Source organism: Xyrauchen texanus, chromosome 14 (assembly GCF_025860055.1).
Source record: "Xyrauchen texanus isolate HMW12.3.18 chromosome 14, RBS_HiC_50CHRs, whole genome shotgun sequence".
NCBI lineage: Eukaryota > Metazoa > Chordata > Actinopteri > Cypriniformes > Catostomidae > Xyrauchen > Xyrauchen texanus.
This window is the reverse complement of record NC_068289.1, coordinates 31,725,539-31,745,209: the sequence shown is the minus strand read 5'-3', so window position 1 is coordinate 31,745,209 and position 19,671 is coordinate 31,725,539. Positions and strand designations below refer to the sequence as shown.

The window sequence follows — 19,671 nt, the reverse complement described above, 5'->3', positions numbered from 1 at the left end:
TTTCATCCTCTAAAATCAGTTATAGTAGACTGAAGTGATGCAGATAGTGATCATCAAAGTGCCCTTTGCTGTCTGGTTGGAACAGGCTGCAGTTAGTAGTCATCACTCAGTGACACATTGCGGTGGGAGTGGGTGGGAGTGTGTTGGAACAGAGCTAGATCAGGCAGGCTTGGGTAATCTCGGTAACTTATTGTTGGCACACCTTGTAATAGTCTTGCAGGATGCAGACAGACCCTTCTCACATAGATCAGGCAGGCTTGGGTAATCTCGGGATGTGAAATTCAACTGTTGCTAACTTCATCATTTCACAGTTTATTTATTTATTTATATTTTTATGGTGTAACTTATTGTTGGCACACCTTGTAATAGTCTTGCAGGATGCAGACAGACCCTTCTCACAATTTCTGCAGATTACATCTTTACGCCATTGGATGGCAACAAATGTGAATAATGAGTAGTGAATAATTGCTGATTCACTGAGTTGTTCACTATTGAAACAATGGAAGTAAAAGAAAACTCATTCACTTACAAGTTTCATTCATATACCCAACTGAAGCAAAAAGGATTGGACAAAATGATGGTCATATGACGAACAGTACATAAAAATACAGATACACGTGCATGACTAAATGACGTTCAATATGTTATGTATATGTGCTTGCAAAAGGCAATTTCAAACCTTGATGTTCAAAGATAAGAAAATTTACTTTTTCCACCGTTTTAAGATCGTGGCCTTTCCTGTAAGGTGTAAAAACAGGCATAGCAACCTTTTTCATTACCCTATTATTCAAAAAGTTTGAAAGCATGTTTTTAGAATTCATTTAATACATTTCATTATACAAACTCATATACACAAATATAAATTTTATAAAAATGTGTTGACATTTCAGAGACAGATAACAGTCTTTATTCAAAATCACAACCAAGCAGCTCAATCCTCATGGTGATGGTGCTATGCCATCGTTTTGGAATAATTCGGATGAATCTGGAAAATATTGGCGGATAGATGTAGTTCTTAACTTGGCCATTGTTATCAGTGTTGCCTTCAAAAGTCTGTGGAAATAAAATAAATCACTGTCAGTCATCCTGAAAATACAAAACACTGTGGTCCTACATAATTGTGTGGAAATTTGCTCCAATCCAAAAAAGTGGTGCCACGTACCTTTTGCTCATAATCTTCATCTTCTGTGTACTTTGACCATCTCTTGCCATCATCACTGTACTCCAGAATATATTGTGTCACAAACATCTCAGTGCCTAATGATTTTGCCCCCTGGGTTATAATCCCACTTATCTTTTTTGCAACTGGGAGTTCTACCTGGATCCATTGCTGCATGTTATTTTTCTGTAAATTACAGACAGTTAATTGAAGCCTGGGTGATTTGTAGTTGACAAACTACAATACTATTACAGGTGTTCATTTGTGAAGTTAGCTACCTTGGCTTGCCAGGCATTGATGCTCCCTTGATTATTTAAGCGTGCATACCAAGGATGCCAATGTCGAGAGTACCAACTGGAGGCCACTGAACTGGCAGTGATCTGCTTATCTTTAATCAGGCCACTTTGCATTCCCAGTGGCACAGAACAACCTGCCGGCACAATCAGGAAGTTTGGTACAATATACAGTATGTGAATGGTTCTGATCTTTGTTGTGTCTTTAAAACAACATAAGGAAATAAAATCTGTTAGATTATCCTCCATACCATCAAGCTCACAACCAAAGTATTCCAAACGAACAGTTGGAGAGTTGTAAGAATGTGAGGGATGCAGTCTCACATATCGACCAATCAAAGGTGGGAAAAATATATTCTCCTTCACATCATAAGCGTCGTTGTTACCTTCAAAAGTCTTGCAGACATAGAAAAAACAAGTTATTTTCATGCACTGGAAAAAAGTCACTAATTTATGACATAAATTAAATAGAAACAAGTGAAGGTGCACTCAGTAACTTTTGTCTTTTTGTCATCTTGGACACACACTGACACCTAGCGGCTTGGATGCAGCATCATTTAAAATCAATAATTTTCAGTTTCAGATGCCATTGTAGAAATTAAGTATTCGCAGTCAGCCATGATTTATGTTAATAAATGAGTTACAGTGTCAAATAACAGGATGGTTACCGAGATTAAGCACGTAGCATTTGGCAGACCCTGTGTGGTGACACTCTCCATGTAGAATAAAACAGCTTTTATAAGATAACTGATTTGACAAGAGTTTTCATTTTAATGTGAGTGGTAATGATTTCCTACATACAGTACATTGCAATATTACAATTAATTTCTTTAGGATTTAAACTTTTTTAAGGAGGAAAACATTACTTGAGAGCACCTTTAAACTATGAAATCCGGTTTCCGCCACAATTAAATAAAAAATGTGATTTTGAATTAAATAAATAGAATGAGATATTAAGCCATTATTATGAGATAGTATCTCATAGTAACGAGAAACCTTCTCATAATAATGACTTAGTATCTTGTAATAATGACTTATTATCTCATGATAATGACTTATTATCTCATAATAATGATAAACTTTCTCATAATAATGACTTAGTATCTTGTAATAATGACTTAGTATCTCATGATAATGACTTGTTATCTCAAAGTAACGAGAAACCTTCTCATAATAATGACTTAGTATCTTGTAATAATGACTTATTATCTCATGATAATGACTTGTTATCTCATAGTAACGAGAAACCTTCTCATAATAATGACTTAGTATCTTGTAATAATGACGTATTATCTCATGATAATGACTTATTATCTCATAATAATGAGAAACTTTCTCATAATAATGACTTAGTATCTTGTAATAATGACTTAGTATCTCATGATAATGACTTATTATCTCATAATAATGATAAACTTTCTCATAATAATGACTTAGTATCTCATGATAATGACTTATTATCTCATAATAATGAGAAACTTTCTCATAATAATGACTACCACCGGCAAGCCGAGTATCGGCAAGCACTCGTCGGTCCACTGGCATTTTGCTGGGTGGCAAGACAACCATCGACAAGCACTTGTCAGTCTGCAGCGTTTTATTTTGGATGGCAAGTCGCCAGTGGAATGCCACGGTTGGGCCTCTGTCGGCAGACCACTGGCCAGCTGATGGCAATTCGGTCCACTGTGGCAGACCACTAGTTGCATGCTGCTAATGCAGAATGCATTGTTTATAACTTAACTTGACAAGGATTAAATTGCACCGGATGCATACATGCAAAGATGTATTTACTGTCATTTGTGTCCTATATTCACCAAAACTCTCAATCACAAAGATAAACATTCAACAAAACACACATAAAAAGCAGTTTGCAGTAATACATTTTTTGATGCAATTTCATTATTTGGAACTTTATGGGCATTTTTAAACAAATATGCATCGTATTTTGATGTGCAATTTAATTCTTGTCAAGTGAAGTTATAAACAATGCATTCTGCATTAGCAGCATACAACTAGTGGTCTGCCACAGTGGACTGAATTGCCATCAGCTGGCCAGTGGTCTGCCGACGGAGGCCCAACCATTGCATACCACTGGCGACTTGCCACCCAAAAAACGCTAGTGGACCGACGAGTGCTTGCTGACGGTCGGCCTGCTACCCAAAAAATGCCAGTGTACCGACAAGTGCTTGCCGACAGTAGGCTTGCCTGTGGTCGGCTGATGGAGGACCAAAAAAGCCTTTGTTACCCAAAAAACGCTGGTGGACCGATAGGTCATTGTTAGCTGGGATGTCATAATTATGAGATACTAAGTCATAATTATGAGAAAGTTTCTCATTATTGTGAGATACTAAGTCGTAATTCTGAGAAAGTTTCTAGTTATTATGAGATACGAAGTCATTATTATGAGATACTAAGTCATTATTATGAGAAAGTTTCTCATGAATTTGAGATACTATCTCATAATATTGGCTCAATATCTCATTATATTGACTTACAAAATCAAATTTTTTATTTAACTGTAGCGGAAACTGGCTTCCATATTTAAAGGGTTAGTTCACCCAAAAATGTAAATACTCTCATCATTTACTCACCCTCATGCCATTGCAGATGTGTATGAATTTTGTTCTTCTGCTGAAGAATATTAGAAGAATATCTCAGCTCTGTAGGTCAATACAAGCTTCAGTTGCTTTTGGGTGAGAACAGACCAAAATATAACTCCTTTTTCACTGTACATCTTGTCACTGCAGTCTCTAGGCACAATCATGATTTCAAGCTTGATTACACTTCCTATATCGCCATCTAGCGCTCTGCGCGTACAATAAGCACTAGGAAGTGTTATCAAACTTGATATCAGGATTGTGCCTTTAGACTGCAATGGCAAGATGTACAGTAAAAAAAGGATTTATGTTTTGGTCTGTGCTCACCCAAAACCAATTGAAGCTTCAACGCCCTGATCACCATTAACTTGCATTGTATGGACCTATAGAGCTGAGATATACTTCTAATTTTTTTTGTTTGTGTTCATCAGAAGACAGAAAGTCATACACATCTTAGATGGCATGAGGGTGAGAACACGATGAGAGAATTTTCATTTTTGGGTAGACTATCCCTTTAATACTGTAGCTTTTCAAGTAAACGTATCTTGCTTAAAGGATGTTTAGATATTTTTACATGGACAAAAGAATAAAAAAACAGATTAAGAAAATTATTTTTGCAGTATTCTGAAATGTACATTCAATGTGCAACCACAGAATGAAATAGTCACTTGCCATTCTGACATCACTACTGTTTCCCTTGTAAAAGTTCCACTTCTTTTTGTCTGTGCTGTATGAAATGGTGTAGTTCAGTACAAAGTGTGATGTCAAGAATTGCTTGGCTCCCTGTGTGGCAACTTTACTTATCACCACTGGCCTCTGGAAGTCCACCTAGAAAGCAGGAAGCAGTCTCCTCTTATAACTAATCATTATCTTTTCTTTATTTATGGGCTAATAGTCTGCACACCATTATTAGAGGATACCTGGATATGCTGCCCTTCCTTTGTTGTACTCCACGCATTGTATTTCCCTGTGTTGTGCAGTCTGGCCAAATAAGCATGCCATTGTCCTTCAACACAGAGTTAAATGGGAATTGTTAATTTTGTGATCATGACCATACTATGTGCTGCAAAAAGCTACACTTTTAGAGCATACCTCTTGAGTCTGATGCCGATATGTGTTCGTCTTTCACAGTTCCAGAGATGAGACCAAGAGGGTGATTACAGACTGCAGAAAAAGACCAGACAATATGTCGAGAACTGACAGAATCAATTGAGTTCATATCATAAGATCAGTAGCACTTATTTTGATACCATTATCTAACACAAGGAATAGCGTTTGCATGCCCTGCTGCTGGGAGATTCCAACTTCAGACTCCAGCTGCCAGAGACCAGGCTTTGAGGGCAACATTTCCAGTGTAGCAAATCCACCTATGAAGTGATGGGAGCTGAGTGTGAATGAGAATTTTAGATCAGAAATATAAATAAAAATCTTCCCACCCAACAAACCTGGTAAAAGTGGGTAAACACCCTGACGGTGGTCCTTAAACTCCTTATTTATGAACGTTTGACCGTGAAAATGGACACTGTGGAGATCTTTTGGAGAGCCCATGTTGATCAGATGCCACTTTGCTAGCTGATTTGTGTACATTCGAAGTCCTTTGAGGCTGTAGATAATACCATTGATGGCTGACAGAACAACAACAAAAATGTTTTATCACTTTTCTGTATTAAAGTGATAGTTTACCAAGAAAGAATACTCTCATATTTACTCTCATAATAATTTCATCATTCACTCAAACCCTAAGGTTATTCCATACCTGTATGACTTTCTTGTGGGTTCAATCTAAACTCATACTGGTTTAGATCAAAATGAGTAAATGATGACATTTTTGGGTGTGGTTTTGGGGGGGACCATCCATTTAACCAAGTATGGACACTTTCATTAATTATTATATTGTTCTATGTTCTCAAAATCAGCCTATTTAGATTTTTTTTTTTTTTTTAATACATTATAAATGACCAAAATGAAAAAGCGGAGCACCAAAATAAATCAGTTGAAAATAAACAAATAGCTTGTCTCTACCGTCAAACTTAAAATTCTCATGAAAAAATTGATTCTTGACTATGTCTCTGCTTTTCCTCTCAATCCTTTCTCGGTTCTCCGCATAGTACCAGCTCTTATTCTCATCAAAGGTCATAAAGAGCAGCACAAACTCTCTTCTGTCTACATGATTTTCTTTCAGTGTACCCTTCCTGCACACCAGAAGAGGCCCAATAAGTCCAGAGTTGATATCTCTCTCCTATGCAAGAAAGATAAATTGTTAGTGACAATTAATTAGCTAAGTGGATACATTGAATACTAAACTTTATCCAAAGCTATTTATAGTACACTTATTACTTGCAAAGTGCCCTTGGAGCAACCCCTTGTTGGGATTGAACCAGTAAACTTCTAGTTAACAGTCCTGAACTTTACCACTACACCGCACCACCAGAAACAAACTAGTGTTCAAAACACCAATAAAATAATATACATGCTTACAGGATTTACTCCAGAGTAATAGGCCCATGTGCGGCAGTCAGATTCATTATTTTTTGGTCCAGATTTTGGATTTACAGTCCAGATGTAGATAAAGGTGCTGTTGGGTTGAACTGCATTGTCCATCTTGTACCAGTAAGGTGAATTATCATCATAACTCAGCCCTTCATTTTGTTTAAAGTATTTCACCCCATTTGCATGCAAAGAGTATGGACGGCTGGCAAGGTTCCTGAAAAATATCTAGCATAGGAAACAAACAATGCTTAAAGGAATGTAATTGTAAATATACTGTATATATTATATGTAATTGGCTTCAAATTCTCATTTTTGCAAAAGATTTTCACACATTTAAAGGTATACCATTATTTTCTGATCAACTTCAGCTTTAATGACTGGACCCAGAATCCCCAAGTGTTCATCCATTTCTCCGCGGATGTCACGGATACTGAATGTGCTGTCTAGGTACTTTCTGAAAACCACTTTTTTGAAAGATGTGGGCCTTGTAGTTTGAGAGTTTTTTTCATACCTCCTGTGCAAATAGAATTTCACGAAATACAATTTCATTCATGCTGAAAAATCAAAACAAAAAACTAAGCCTAAGGTGTTTGGCTGGTTTTAGCTGGTCAGTTGGCTGATTTTAGAGGGCTTTTGGGCACTTTTCAGCTGGTTAAGCTGGGAGAACAGCTAGAACAGCTTGACCTAGTCTCAGCCTCAGACAGCACAGCCATGGACTGCCCACAGTCTGTGCAATAACCATCTGATGCACAAATGGTGCATTGAAATCATATCGGCTTGATCTTATTTACAAGTTAAGCGTACATGAAAGGCACCAAAAAGTTGTAATTAAAAGTGGGAAGCTCAGGATTTCCTTCAAGCCCCGACTTTCCAAGTTGTTGGTGTGTCGATTTAAGAATCATGGCAGAAATTAAAGTGATTGGTAATAATTAGTGCCCTTTCAATTCCGTTCACTCAACATTGCTGTAAGTACTAAGTACAGGTTGTCTAAGAAGGGAATCCTTCTTAGACAACCTGAATGAAACCCTTATACAATCATGCCAATCCTCTGATTGGGAATGGTGTTTGAGCCCCACCCCTTTAGATGCACAGTTGGCCTTTATAAGCAGGCTCTCAATCACCATTTCTTCAGAATTTTCTTCCCTCAAGACTACAAACATCGTCTTAATTGAAAAATGTTTCTCAAACAACCCAGCGCAAATCTGATTGGCTTGTTTGATGGAAATTCCCACGAGTAGAAGGACACAGGACTTTTCATCCTTCTGCCTGGAAACAGAATTATTTTCACAAGGTTCTGCCTTAATACAATGAGCACTTTTGAGGGCGAAATAATCACCGGATTTGTCCAAGTTTACCAGGTTATTGAAATAAACAAAACTCTTAATATCGTGAAATGATTTTGAGGCACGTAGCAAAAAAGTAAAGCAGATATTAATTAGCAGAGCTGCATATTCTGCTTTGTTTACATAGTTATATCTGTGAAATACTCGTATAAAATATATAAAATACTTGTATTTTCATTTTTTAAACTTTTTACTAGATTTTACTAGATTTTAGATTTTTTGCTACTTTCCAATTGTGTTTACTGTGCAATATATATATATATAAATGCTGTGTGAGTCTCCACGAGCGATTTTTTATATATATATATATATATATATAAATATATATATATCCTGTCTAGCAGCTCTTTGCCATTTTAAGCTGCTATAGATCCCAGACCTTTGCCGTTTAAGTCAAAGGTCTGGCCACGTGAGACTAAGCTTGACCAGGCAGTAAGAACTGGCCAAGACCAGCTTAAACCAGCTAACACAGCCAATCAGCTTCGGATCTAAAAAATAAGGGAGGAATAGATGATGCTAACAGTACCTTTGCCCATAGCCAGCATAATCCCATTCTTCTTCCTCTGCTGAGATGAAATAGATCCTGGTATTATTTTCCTCTGCCTTTTTTAAGAAATGCTGAGAAATGCTTGAATCAACTGCCATGCTCTGAATGTCTGCCTTTGTGCTATAAGGGTCTTTGTACTCCACATATTCATACTCTTCAGAGTGATCAAGGGCACTATCAAAATCTGTATCCTGCTCATGTTTTGAAACATATAGATCATAATCATTGAAATCTCGCCTTGGCACTCCTATGACAATGGCCTTCCCTGTCAGGTCATCCTCATTAGAGATAGGCCTTGTTCCTCTTGGGGTGAACCCAGCATGTCCAAAACCTCGTGGAGACAGACCCCCTGGGGACACAGCAGAAGGGGACTGTGGCTTATAGTCTTTCCTCTTCTTTGTTTTCATGCCAAATCCTTTTCTTGGCTTCACCCTGTGGTGAACTACTTTTTTCTTCTCCTCCTTCTTTTCACTTTTTGGCTTGTTTAAATTTGCTGCTGGCTGGTCTATGATGTATTTGTTTATGTTATCTGGAATTTCCAGATGAACCACTTCATGGTTGCCCTCATAACCCCAATGCTCTTCTCTTGGGTTGAGAGGAGAAGTGAGGATGGCCTCACTGTGGTTGTTCTTTAGATAGATGGCCACATCCTCCAGACTCGCTTCAATTTCACTTTCCGAGCTGTTCTGCATGGATGAAACATTGAAAAAACTGAGAGAGAAGGAAGTATTCTCCATATCATTAGAGTGGAAGGTCTCTGATGCATTCCAGAATGCTTCACCGTAATATTTCAATGTACCGTTAGTGGATGACGTTGTGTTCTCTGTTATTTCTGCTCCAAAGTACAGGCCGAAATCAGACAAGGTTGCATTCAAGGATTCAGACTCATTACTTTGCACTGTGCTATTTGTAGGTGGCATGGAAACATTGAGATAAGGTGTAAATAATGTGCTTTTGATTTCAGAATTCATTTGAGAATGCATCTCACTGGTGTAATTCTCCTTTGTTCGGTCGAGTTCATTAATGCTCATGCCTGTTGTGTTTGTAATATTATCACTAGTATTCTCAGCTAACTCAAATGTGATGTTCTTGGGTAGGACTGTTGGTGAGATATCATATTCCACTACAGTCATATCATCCTTTGAAATGTCCAAATGATGACCACTGTCCAGCAGCACAAATGCCTCTTCCTCTTGTATATCTGAGCTGTTGAAGTGAGAGTCAAGACTAGTAGGTACACTATATATGAAGACTGAACTATCACTCTGACCATCCAAATTGCCAGTGCCATTTAGAGAGTATAGCTCTTCTTGAATTACTGTTGTGTTTACCACATAAGTTTCTAAAGTTTGGTTTGATAGCAGGGGCTTTGCTTCAGTTAAATCTTGTCTTGCAATATATTCATTTGTTGAATTTGTATCACCAACTAGAACATGCGAGTTATTTCTTGTACTGGTGGAGACACTGTATGTTTCATTTATTATCTCTAGTGTTGAGGTACTATCTTCCAAAAGAGTGATATTTCTGTCAATAATTGGAACTTGAGTGGTATTTGTGGAGACACTGTAAGTTTTATTAATTAGCTCTAGTGGTGAACTGCCATTTTCTGCTATGATTGCATTTCTTTCAATTATGGTAGCATGAGTGTTTTTTCCCAAAAGGGTGATGTTCCTTTCAATAAATGGAATATAAGTTTTATTAATAGAGACAATGTCTGTTGTATTTAATAACTTTTGTGATAAAACACCATCATCTGCTTTGGTGAAATTTCTTTTAGTAACCGGAATATGAGTGATATTGGTAGAGTTACTGTCTGTTTCATTTACTGACCTAATTGATGCACTGCGAACATATCTTTTTACCCCTGAAAAATGTGAGATATTATTAGAAGTTTCATTGATGATTTCATTGGAATCAAAAGTGTTTAATTTGTCGAGCAATCCATCTTCTGTGCTTTCACTCAGGACATCTTTTTGTTTTTTGCCCCCCTCAGCTGGTAAACCATGAGTCTGATTAAAAGATCCTAAAGTAGCATTGTGTGGTTTTTCCAAATCATTCATTAGGGCTGAACTCCTTTCCTCAACAGTTGGCAAGAAACCATCCTCATGATCTAGAAACGAAAGGTCAAGAAGCTCAACCTCATCTGTACTGTGGTTTCTGAATGTTCTTAGGCCAAGATATTCTGCATAGTCATCACTGGCCACATCAGTCACCTTAGGGATATCTGGGTTCGTTGTAACTTTCTTGATTTCAGTGACGGGCAAAGGTTTCCATACAGTGAATTTTTCAGGTGTATCATAATCGTATTCCATGACATAATCTCTGAAGCATTCAAAGTCTTTGAATTTCACCCTCATTCCTTTTGTGGAATCATGAGAGTTCAGTGATGCCAAAAGCCATATACCTATAAAGAAGGGAATGCAAATGTTTTAATCATAGTTATTAAAATATTAGAAACCTACAGAATTTATATTAGGTCTCGATGTTGATCAAATCTGTATTTCACAAACAACTATTCAAACAATATTCACAGGTTCCTTTAAAAGGATAGTTCACCCAAAAATGAAAATTATCTCATTATTTACTCACCCTCATGCCATCCCACACGTGTAAGACTTTCTTCTGCTGAACACATACAAAAATGCTTAGAACAATATCTCAGCTCTGTAGATCCTATCAGTGCAAGTGAATGGTGGCCAGACCTTTGGAGCTCCAAAAATCTAATTGATGCAACATTAAATTAATCCATAAGACTCCAGTCGTTTAATATATGTCTTCTGAAGTAATGCAATCAACTTTGGTGAGTAACAGATCAATAGTTAAATAATTTCTTACTATAAATCTCAACTTTCACTTTCAGAATGTGTAAATTAAAGTGGAGATTAATGGTAAAAAAAAAGACTCATCAATTGATCTGTTTCTCACCCGAACCTATCATATTGCTTCTGAAGATATGGATTTAACCATTGGAGTCTTATGGATTACTTTGTGTGATTTTTGGAGCTTGAAAGGTCTGGGCACCATTCACTTGCATTGTCTGGACCTACAGAGCTGAAATACTCTAAAAATACTAGCTGAAATACAAAAAATCTTCTTTTGTGCTCTGCACAAACAGAAAGTCATACACATCTAGGATAGCTTGAGGGTGAGTAAATGATGAGAGAATTTTTATTTTTGGGTGAACTATTGCTTAAAGGTGCCATTTGCCTTTTAAAGGTATTTCTATATACTGTGAAAATAGAAGTCTTAAAGTAAAATTAAATAGCTGATTTCATTCAGTAATCATTTGGACACCCACCTATATTCTCCATGTTCATAGTGATTGTTTCTCCAGTCATGGGAAAGAGGCTAAGCATATCCTCTTCCCTGTGTTTCAGCTCAAATGTATGGCCATAAAAAGTGGCTGTCTGGATATAATCCTGATCCCCAACACTGGACACGTGCCACGTCACAATTTCACCATTACAAAATCCCAGCTCTTGGCCACTTTCATACACATAACCATTGATTGCTGTAAGAATTTATGCACAGCAGATAGTAATATACCACTGGGTCATCAATACTGATATGGCAATATTGGGGAAAGAGTGTCAAAATATTTTCACTCACTATGCATAACATTTGATTTGTAAAACTCTGGATCATCTTTTTTGACTTTTTGGGGGTCACTGCAATATGTGTTGATGTTCTCATCGTTGTACCAGCTCTTGTTCTCGTCAAAAACTGCAAACATGGCATGCTGTTCTTTGTCGGCTTTTAGCTGAGAAATATAAGAATTGTTTTCCAGTTCCAAATGTGAGCTTGATCCAACTAATGTACAATCTAAGGCCCATATGTGAGTGATTTGAAACACTATATAAGCAGCAACTCACTCACTCACTCACTCACTCACTCACTCACTCACTCACTCACTCACTCACTCACTCACTCGCTCACTCACAATGTGGGTCACACAACACAACGCTCCTCATGCTTACAGCTTATTTTAAAAGAGTTTAATATTAGCATGTTCCTAAGATAACAATGCAAAACTACAATTATAAGTACAATTACATCACATAAGAATATTTAGTACAATAGCTAATTTATCATTGCATCTAGCTATTTTTTATGGATAAAATTTGCATTATGGAATAAAATACTAAAATATGTAGAATCCAGTGGCCCTATGCAGTACAAATAGACAGCAGTTACCTGGACATTCTTTTTGTTGAGGGACTGACTCTTACAGATGAGGAGAGGACCCACAAGACCAGAAGCAATGTCTTGAGGAGTGTCCACTGCACTGTGGTACATCCTGGTTAGACATCTCGGGTCACTATCTGTTGGCACATCTTCCTCAGCCACATTCCATTCATATGTGTAGGTATCTCCTGGCTGGATGCCATGTGTCTGGTTCCCTTTGAAATGTAAAGCAAAGTGAAATGACAGATAAACAGCTGTATTATTCTGTTCAATCCCATTCAAATGTAGTTTAGGATTTTACAGATCTTACACATGCATAATACATTTGAATGTTCTCAATTCATACATCTTCTCATGCAGTCCACTATTTTAAAGACTCGAGTATACTTCTAAAAGTTTTCTCAATCGCTTTGGCTCAATTATCGAACGAGAATAATTTTTTCAAAACAATAAGTTCAAATCTCTAAACAATTAGTTTCTTGTTCACACCAGATTTGAATTTCTTATTCATTTATGCAAATTGTGTTTTGGTACATGTGTGCAAAAGAGTAAGTACAATTGTCTACAATTTGCACAATAACTAAATGCAACTAAATACTGATCAAAATTGATGAGTTGAGTCTCAGTGAAATTGTAATTTTTCTTCCTGGAAAACTGACCAAAATATTGAAGATATTGTACAAACTTTTCATCCAATAAAATGCACTCTAGATGAGAATGTCCCTTCCCCTTACTACACCTGCCACAGACTAGCAATGACAAAAAAGCAGACCATATCTCATGGTATTGATGTAAAATTGATGTAAAACTTATTTGATAAATGTGACAAACCCTTTGACATGTCCTGCCCAACTTCCTATTTCAGTTGTAGATATGTCAACACAGGAAAGAAATCTGTGCTCATCAAGCCATTTAATTGGGTCTTAAAAAAAGATATATTGTCAGTTTCTTGTGTGTGTATGATTCAGATGAAGAGAAATTAATAGGTACCAACCTCCCTTGGGGTAACTAGCTCCTTCTGCTGCTTTATCAATGGTCAGTCCATGAGGATAGATACTATATGGACGTGATGCTTTGTTTTTAAAGACAATCTATTGAAACAACATAGAGATTGTCATGTATCCAGACCATCAAAATCTTTAAATCTTCATCTGTTTACCTATCCAAAAGTGATGGCTAAAAAAGTAATGAATGTAGCTCTGTGAAAGTGTTATTGTTGAGATAAAGTTATATATATACCTTTATGACATCTCTGATTTGGGCTCTTATCACTGGCCCAAGAATCCCAAGTTCTTTTTTTCTTTGCTTATCCTCTGCTCTTTCTTTAAACGTGCCATCTTTATACTGTGTAAACACAGCTTTTTTGTATTTTTTACCTATCCGCTGTGGCCCCTGCTTTAAATATTTTGATCGGAAATCCCTAAGGTGAAAACAGTGAGAATATGGCTTAAAAATGGCATTCACACAAGGGCATGTTCTGTTGATGAGTCAAGATGCAGTGTCTGGTTAATACCCGTCCATGTTGTCTGGCATGTGTGGAGCATAATCCCAGATAATCTCTTCTGCTGCTATATAATAAATCCACTCTTGGCTTTCCTGTTTCTGTTGAATGGTTATCCTTCTTTTAGGTGCAGGGAACTCTTCACATGCCCTAATATTCAGGTAACCATGCATGCCAGCTGCAAAACAACAACGTAGTCACACTCATAGTTCAGCATTTGGCAATGTAATAGGTGTGGAACACAAAAGGGGGATTTTTGAGGAACATCCTGGCCATTCTTTACCTTATAATGACAGCAAATGAGGACTGTGGCTGTCAACCTCCAAAATGAATATAAAAGCACAATAAAAATTTTATTGTGAATAATGCCGGAATATTGACTTCAATTTAGTTTTGCTCCTCACTCAGAACTTTCGCATGACTACAGAAGACTTGGACTATAGCACACAAGTTATATGGACCACTTGGATGATATTTTTTGGTGCTTTTTGTCATTTTGTAGTTTGACACCCAAGTACTCATTCACTTTCATTATAAAATAATAAATTATGATAATAAATCAAAATTATAAATTAATACAAATTAAACATAAAAGAGTGGCCAGGATATTCAAAACGACATATTAGTGTTCTATGGAAGAATAAAAGTTTTTGGAAGGTTAACACAGAATATACATTTTTGGATGAACTATTACGCTAATATTTACTTTATAAAGCTATTGCATAAAATGTACCCTCACAGAGCACTTTAGTAGGAACATTATAGCCCTGTTGTGCATTCGGAGATACTATTCTGCTCACTTCACTTGTAGAGAGGGGTTATCTGAGTTACCATAGCCCTTTTGTCAGCTCGAACCAACCTAGCCATTCTCCACTGACCGCTCTCATCAACAAGGCATTTCTGTCCACAGAACTGCTGCTCACTGGATGTTTTTTGTTTTTGACACCATGTTGTGCATCACAATTACAGGAGATCAGCAGTTACAGAAATACATAAACCAGCCTGTCTGACACCAACAATCATGCCACGCTTGAAATCACTGAGATAAACTTTTCCCCATTCTGATGGTTGATGTGAACATTAACTGAAGCTCCTGGCCCACATCTTTGTGATTTTATGCATTGCACTGCTGTCACATGATTGGTTGGTTAGATAATTGCATGAATAAGTAGGCGTACATGTGTTCTTAATAAAGCGCTCAGTGAGTGTATACAGTATGTTGCATTAACACAAATCGATAGATGATGTTAGCCGATAACTCATGAAGACTTGTGGGATCTCTGGAAGATCTTACATTCCAAGTGCCTGCTAATGTAAGAAGAGATGAGCCAGCGCCCAGGGTGGACAGCAGTCATACTGGCACTAGTTGCAGTGCCACTAATGATGCCAACTGCTGAGGTTTTGTGTCCATCCTGCAGAAGGACATGCCCATTGAAGTGCACAGAGAAGAGCTCTGGCTCAGAGCTCATGCCCAGCAGGTGCCAGCTGACTTTGGAGTGGGCACAGATGCCCAGATCTAGAGGACAACAGAAAGTATCGTACACATAAGCATCCATAGGAATAATTTTGAAAAACAGTACAGCTTCACTACATTGAAAGATGACATTGTAAAAGTATAAAATGAACCAACCAGGTACAGAGCCATTTGTATAACCATTGATGGTGTATTTGACATTCTGTGCCTGTGGAGGGCCTGAATTGCTGTACCAGCTCTTGTTCTCATCAAACACACCAAACAACAGCACAGCTTCCTGATGGAAATGGATCTGATTTCCAGAATTGTCTAGAGCGCCTGTGGGGCAAGCACACATAATAATATTAAAATAATAAAAAAACACTTAATCCTAAACAAATAATGCTATTTCTAGATGAATAAATACTGAGAAATATGAATGTTGAATACATGTTGGCTATAAATGTTAAAATAAATATATTTTAAATGGAAAAGGAAAATCTTCATCAATAAAGATTAGTAGACAGGCAGACAGATAGACAGATAGATACAGTGGCTAGAAAAAGTATGTGAACCCTTTGGAATTAGATGATTTTCTTAATTAATTGGTCATGAAATGTGATCTCATCTAATCAATTCCAAGTATTGACATACACATGCAATTATAATATTTCATGGCTTTATTGAACACATCCCATTAAACATACACAGTGCTTTGGAAAAAGCAAGTGAACACTTGGATTTAATAACTTTAATAATAATAACTCCTTTGGCAGCAATAACCTCAACCAAGCATTTCCGGTGCGGATTAGACCCGCACAACGTTCAGATGGAAGTTTGTTTAGGGCCATTTTCCTACTCTATCACTCAACTACTACTGAGCTTCAGCTGGCACACAGCTACCATGACATTATCTTGTAGGATATCTTGATAAACATGGGAATTAAGTTTTTCCTCAATGTTGGCAAGTGGTCCAGGCCCCGAAGCCACAAAGCAGCCCCTAATCATGACTCTCCCTCTACCGTACTTCACCACTGGGATGAAGATTACATGTTGGTGTGCGGTGCCCTTTTTACACCATATGTAGTGCTGCATGTACTTCCCAAACAATTCAAACTTAGTTTCATCGATTCACAAAAAATATTCCCTGTAGCATTGTGTCAAGGTGGTCTGTGGCAAACTTCAGGTTCGCAGCAATGATTTTGTTGGAAAGCAGCAGATTCCTTTGTGGTGTCCTTCCTGTTTTATGCTTTCTGTATAGTAGACTCATGAACAGAGATCTTAAACAATTCCAATGATTACTTCAAGTTTTGCGCTGTCACTCTAGGGTTCCTTTTTACCTCACTGAGCATTCTGCGATGTGCACTTTGTCATCTTGGCTGGATGGCCACTTATAGGGAGAAGAGCCACAACACTAAATCGTCTCCATTTATAGGCAATTTGTCTTACTGTGGACAAATGAATATCTAAGCTCTTCAAAAAAAAAAAAAAACGTTTAACTCTTTCCAGCATGATGAAATGCATCAATTCTTGATCGTAGGTCTTCTGAGATCTCTTTTTTTGCGAGGCATGGTCCATGTCAGCAGATTATTCTTGTGAATACAAACTCAAAATAGTTGAGTGCTTTTTATAAGTCAAAATAGCTCTAACCCACACCTCCAATCTAGTTTAATTAATTGGATGCCAGGTTTGCCAACTCCTGACTCAAATGAGCTTTTGTTGATGTCATTAGCCTAGGACTTCCCATACTTTTGCCAAACTACACTGTGAATGTTTGAATGATGTATTCAATATGTAAAAGTACAATACAATATGTGTGTTGTTAATTAAAAAAAGATTGTGTTAGTTTATTGTTGTGCATATTTAAGACAAATTTATACATAAATGCAGATAATTCCAAAGGGTTCAAATACCTTTTCTTAACAATGTAGATATAGATAGATAGGCAGCTAGACAGATAGACAGACAGACAAACAGACAGTTACATACACACATGTCTATACAAAGGTAGATACACAAACCTTTCTTGCAGATCAGCATTATGCCAATCAACCCTGTATTGTAGTCCTTCACAATGTCAGTGTGGGAGATGTATGTGTAGGTGATGCATGGGGGGTCCAAAGCTGTGGGGGACACCTCAGAATTTATGTCCCATTGATATGTGTGCTCATTGCCGGGTGGAATTAAATCATCCTCTTTCTCAAGGAGTGAAGTGTTGTCAAAGTATGAAGCTCCTAAAGAAAACATTAGTTAGCCGTGTAAACATGATGCATCTTAAAATTATGTTTCATGTTTCTTGGGGGAATTTTGATTTTAATTTATGTATGTTGTATAAGTAAATGTTTATCAAAGATTCAGGACACTGCTTGGACTTGGGTACAGCCTGTGGTCAATCTGTCTCTCGGGTTAATATTTTCAAAGAGATCAAACACAGATGTTTGTGTTGCTCAAGTTTTTTACTCAACTAAATGACAACCTATGAAATAATCCATAATGTTCTCTACTTATTACACACTGTGCTACTTTCCGTAGCTCAGTATGTGTTTGTTACCAGTATGCTGTATATTACAATGCTATTGCATTAATCATACAGATACCACAATCATGACATCAGAATACTCACCCTCTGACTGCTTCCCATAAGCAATGCCATGTGGGTGCATGCTGCAGGCATGATCAGCCATGTTCCTGAACGTGACAATAATTGTGTCACCCTCTTGTCCACGCAATGTAGGACCAAGTAGCCCTAGGACATTTATTATGAATCTCAGTTTATACATGAAAATTTGTTTTTACTATTTCATAAAGTTTTAAATAAAAATGTAAATGCCATATGTGTTTGGGATGGTCTTTTCATGATACTTTCTAAAAACATTTATGCACATTTTAATGTTACAATAAAACCAGCTGCGTAGTGTTAAGTTAATTGGTGTTATGTTCAAATACCTGAGGACAAGGGATGTGTTTTAGCCTGTGTAAATCCTGCATCATACTCCCTGTAAACCACTTTTTTATAAGATGGCCCAGTCCTGGAAAGCAACATAAAATAAATGTTTCATACCACTGGTATGAAATATTTAGATAAATCGTATAACATAGTTCTACATTACACTGTAAGTGTCCCTTAAAGTAGATTTTAGGTGCTAGATTAACTTTATTCATTATATGAGTGAAAATGTAATTTGTACACATCTCATTCTAAACTTAATTTTCACATTTTTCATAAAATGATATTATTATAAAATTATATATTATTACAATGAAAAATATAAACATATATTAAAACATCTATAATGTTTTGTAAAAAAAAAAAAAAAAAAATCTAACATTTTATTTGAAACATCTTATTTAGGAGTGCTATTACTGCTTTATTGTGAATAAAACATGTAACTGTTTTTTTTTTTATATTTCATTATATAATTATTTATCTCCAAAATACATAGACATACAAATTAAACAGTCATTCTAATGGCCTAGAGAATCAAGAGGCATGTTTCAAGCCCAACAATGTTTTTTTCATACCTTTGCTGTCCATCAGATGAGTAGTCCCAGTATATATTAACAGCTGCAATGTAATAGTGTCTCTCCACAGCTGTTACACAGTGAGACAGGAATGCCAGAAGGCACAAACCATATGAGGCCCATGGCCAGATGCAGAGCCGCATATCTGACAATGAAACTCCAGGTAGAAACGTTCTGTGCCAGAGTGCAGGGAATTCTGAACTTTCAGAGAAATGACAGTGAGCTTTATCTCTCCCACCCCCTGTTACACACACACACACACACACACACACACACACACACACACACACACACACACACACACACACACACACACACACACACACACACACATTTAAACATCATTATTTAAAAAAACTGACATGGTTTGGTTATTAGCACTCCAGTACTCTAAATTTAAACTTTGTGTTAACTGATTCAATGTTCTGTAATTATTAAAAATAAGAGTAAATACTAAGTTCCACTTAATGATTACACATTTATCTTTACAAACCCAATCCCACTTAATTGAAATGTTGCCTTTTTAATTAAGCATATGTTGGCAGATGACAGATCAAAAATGTTCTTAAAAAAACAACCTG

At 36.9% G+C, this 19,671-nt stretch overlaps 1 protein-coding gene across 2 annotated transcripts; it reads right to left on the bottom strand.

Moving 5' to 3' along the window:
- Nucleotides 1-280: 280 nt before the first annotated feature.
- On the bottom strand, nt 281-19,286 carry f5 (coagulation factor V). 2 transcript variants are annotated; one of them, XM_052142945.1, is made up of 25 exons: nt 19,091-19,286; nt 18,515-18,597; nt 18,192-18,314; nt 17,590-17,802; nt 15,746-15,907; nt 15,410-15,631; nt 14,128-14,293; nt 13,854-14,034; nt 13,609-13,705; nt 12,624-12,829; nt 12,039-12,189; nt 11,728-11,940; nt 8,409-10,833; nt 6,885-7,053; nt 6,528-6,764; nt 6,237-6,288; nt 5,495-5,674; nt 5,300-5,416; nt 5,142-5,213; nt 4,970-5,055; nt 4,722-4,877; nt 1,704-1,848; nt 1,438-1,589; nt 1,163-1,345; nt 281-1,053 (listed from the first exon to the last, which is right to left on the bottom strand). In XM_052142945.1, the coding sequence occupies exons 1-25, from the start codon at nt 19,231-19,233 to the stop codon at nt 907-909; spliced, it is 6,081 nt and encodes a 2,026-aa protein (XP_051998905.1). In that variant the 5' UTR covers nt 19,234-19,286; the 3' UTR covers nt 281-906. The 2 variants fall into 2 exon arrangements, with proteins under 2 accessions (XP_051998905.1, XP_051998904.1); XM_052142944.1 differs by having other exon boundaries at nt 284-1,053; nt 6,072-6,288.
- Between the last annotated feature and the right edge of the window lie 385 nt (nt 19,287-19,671).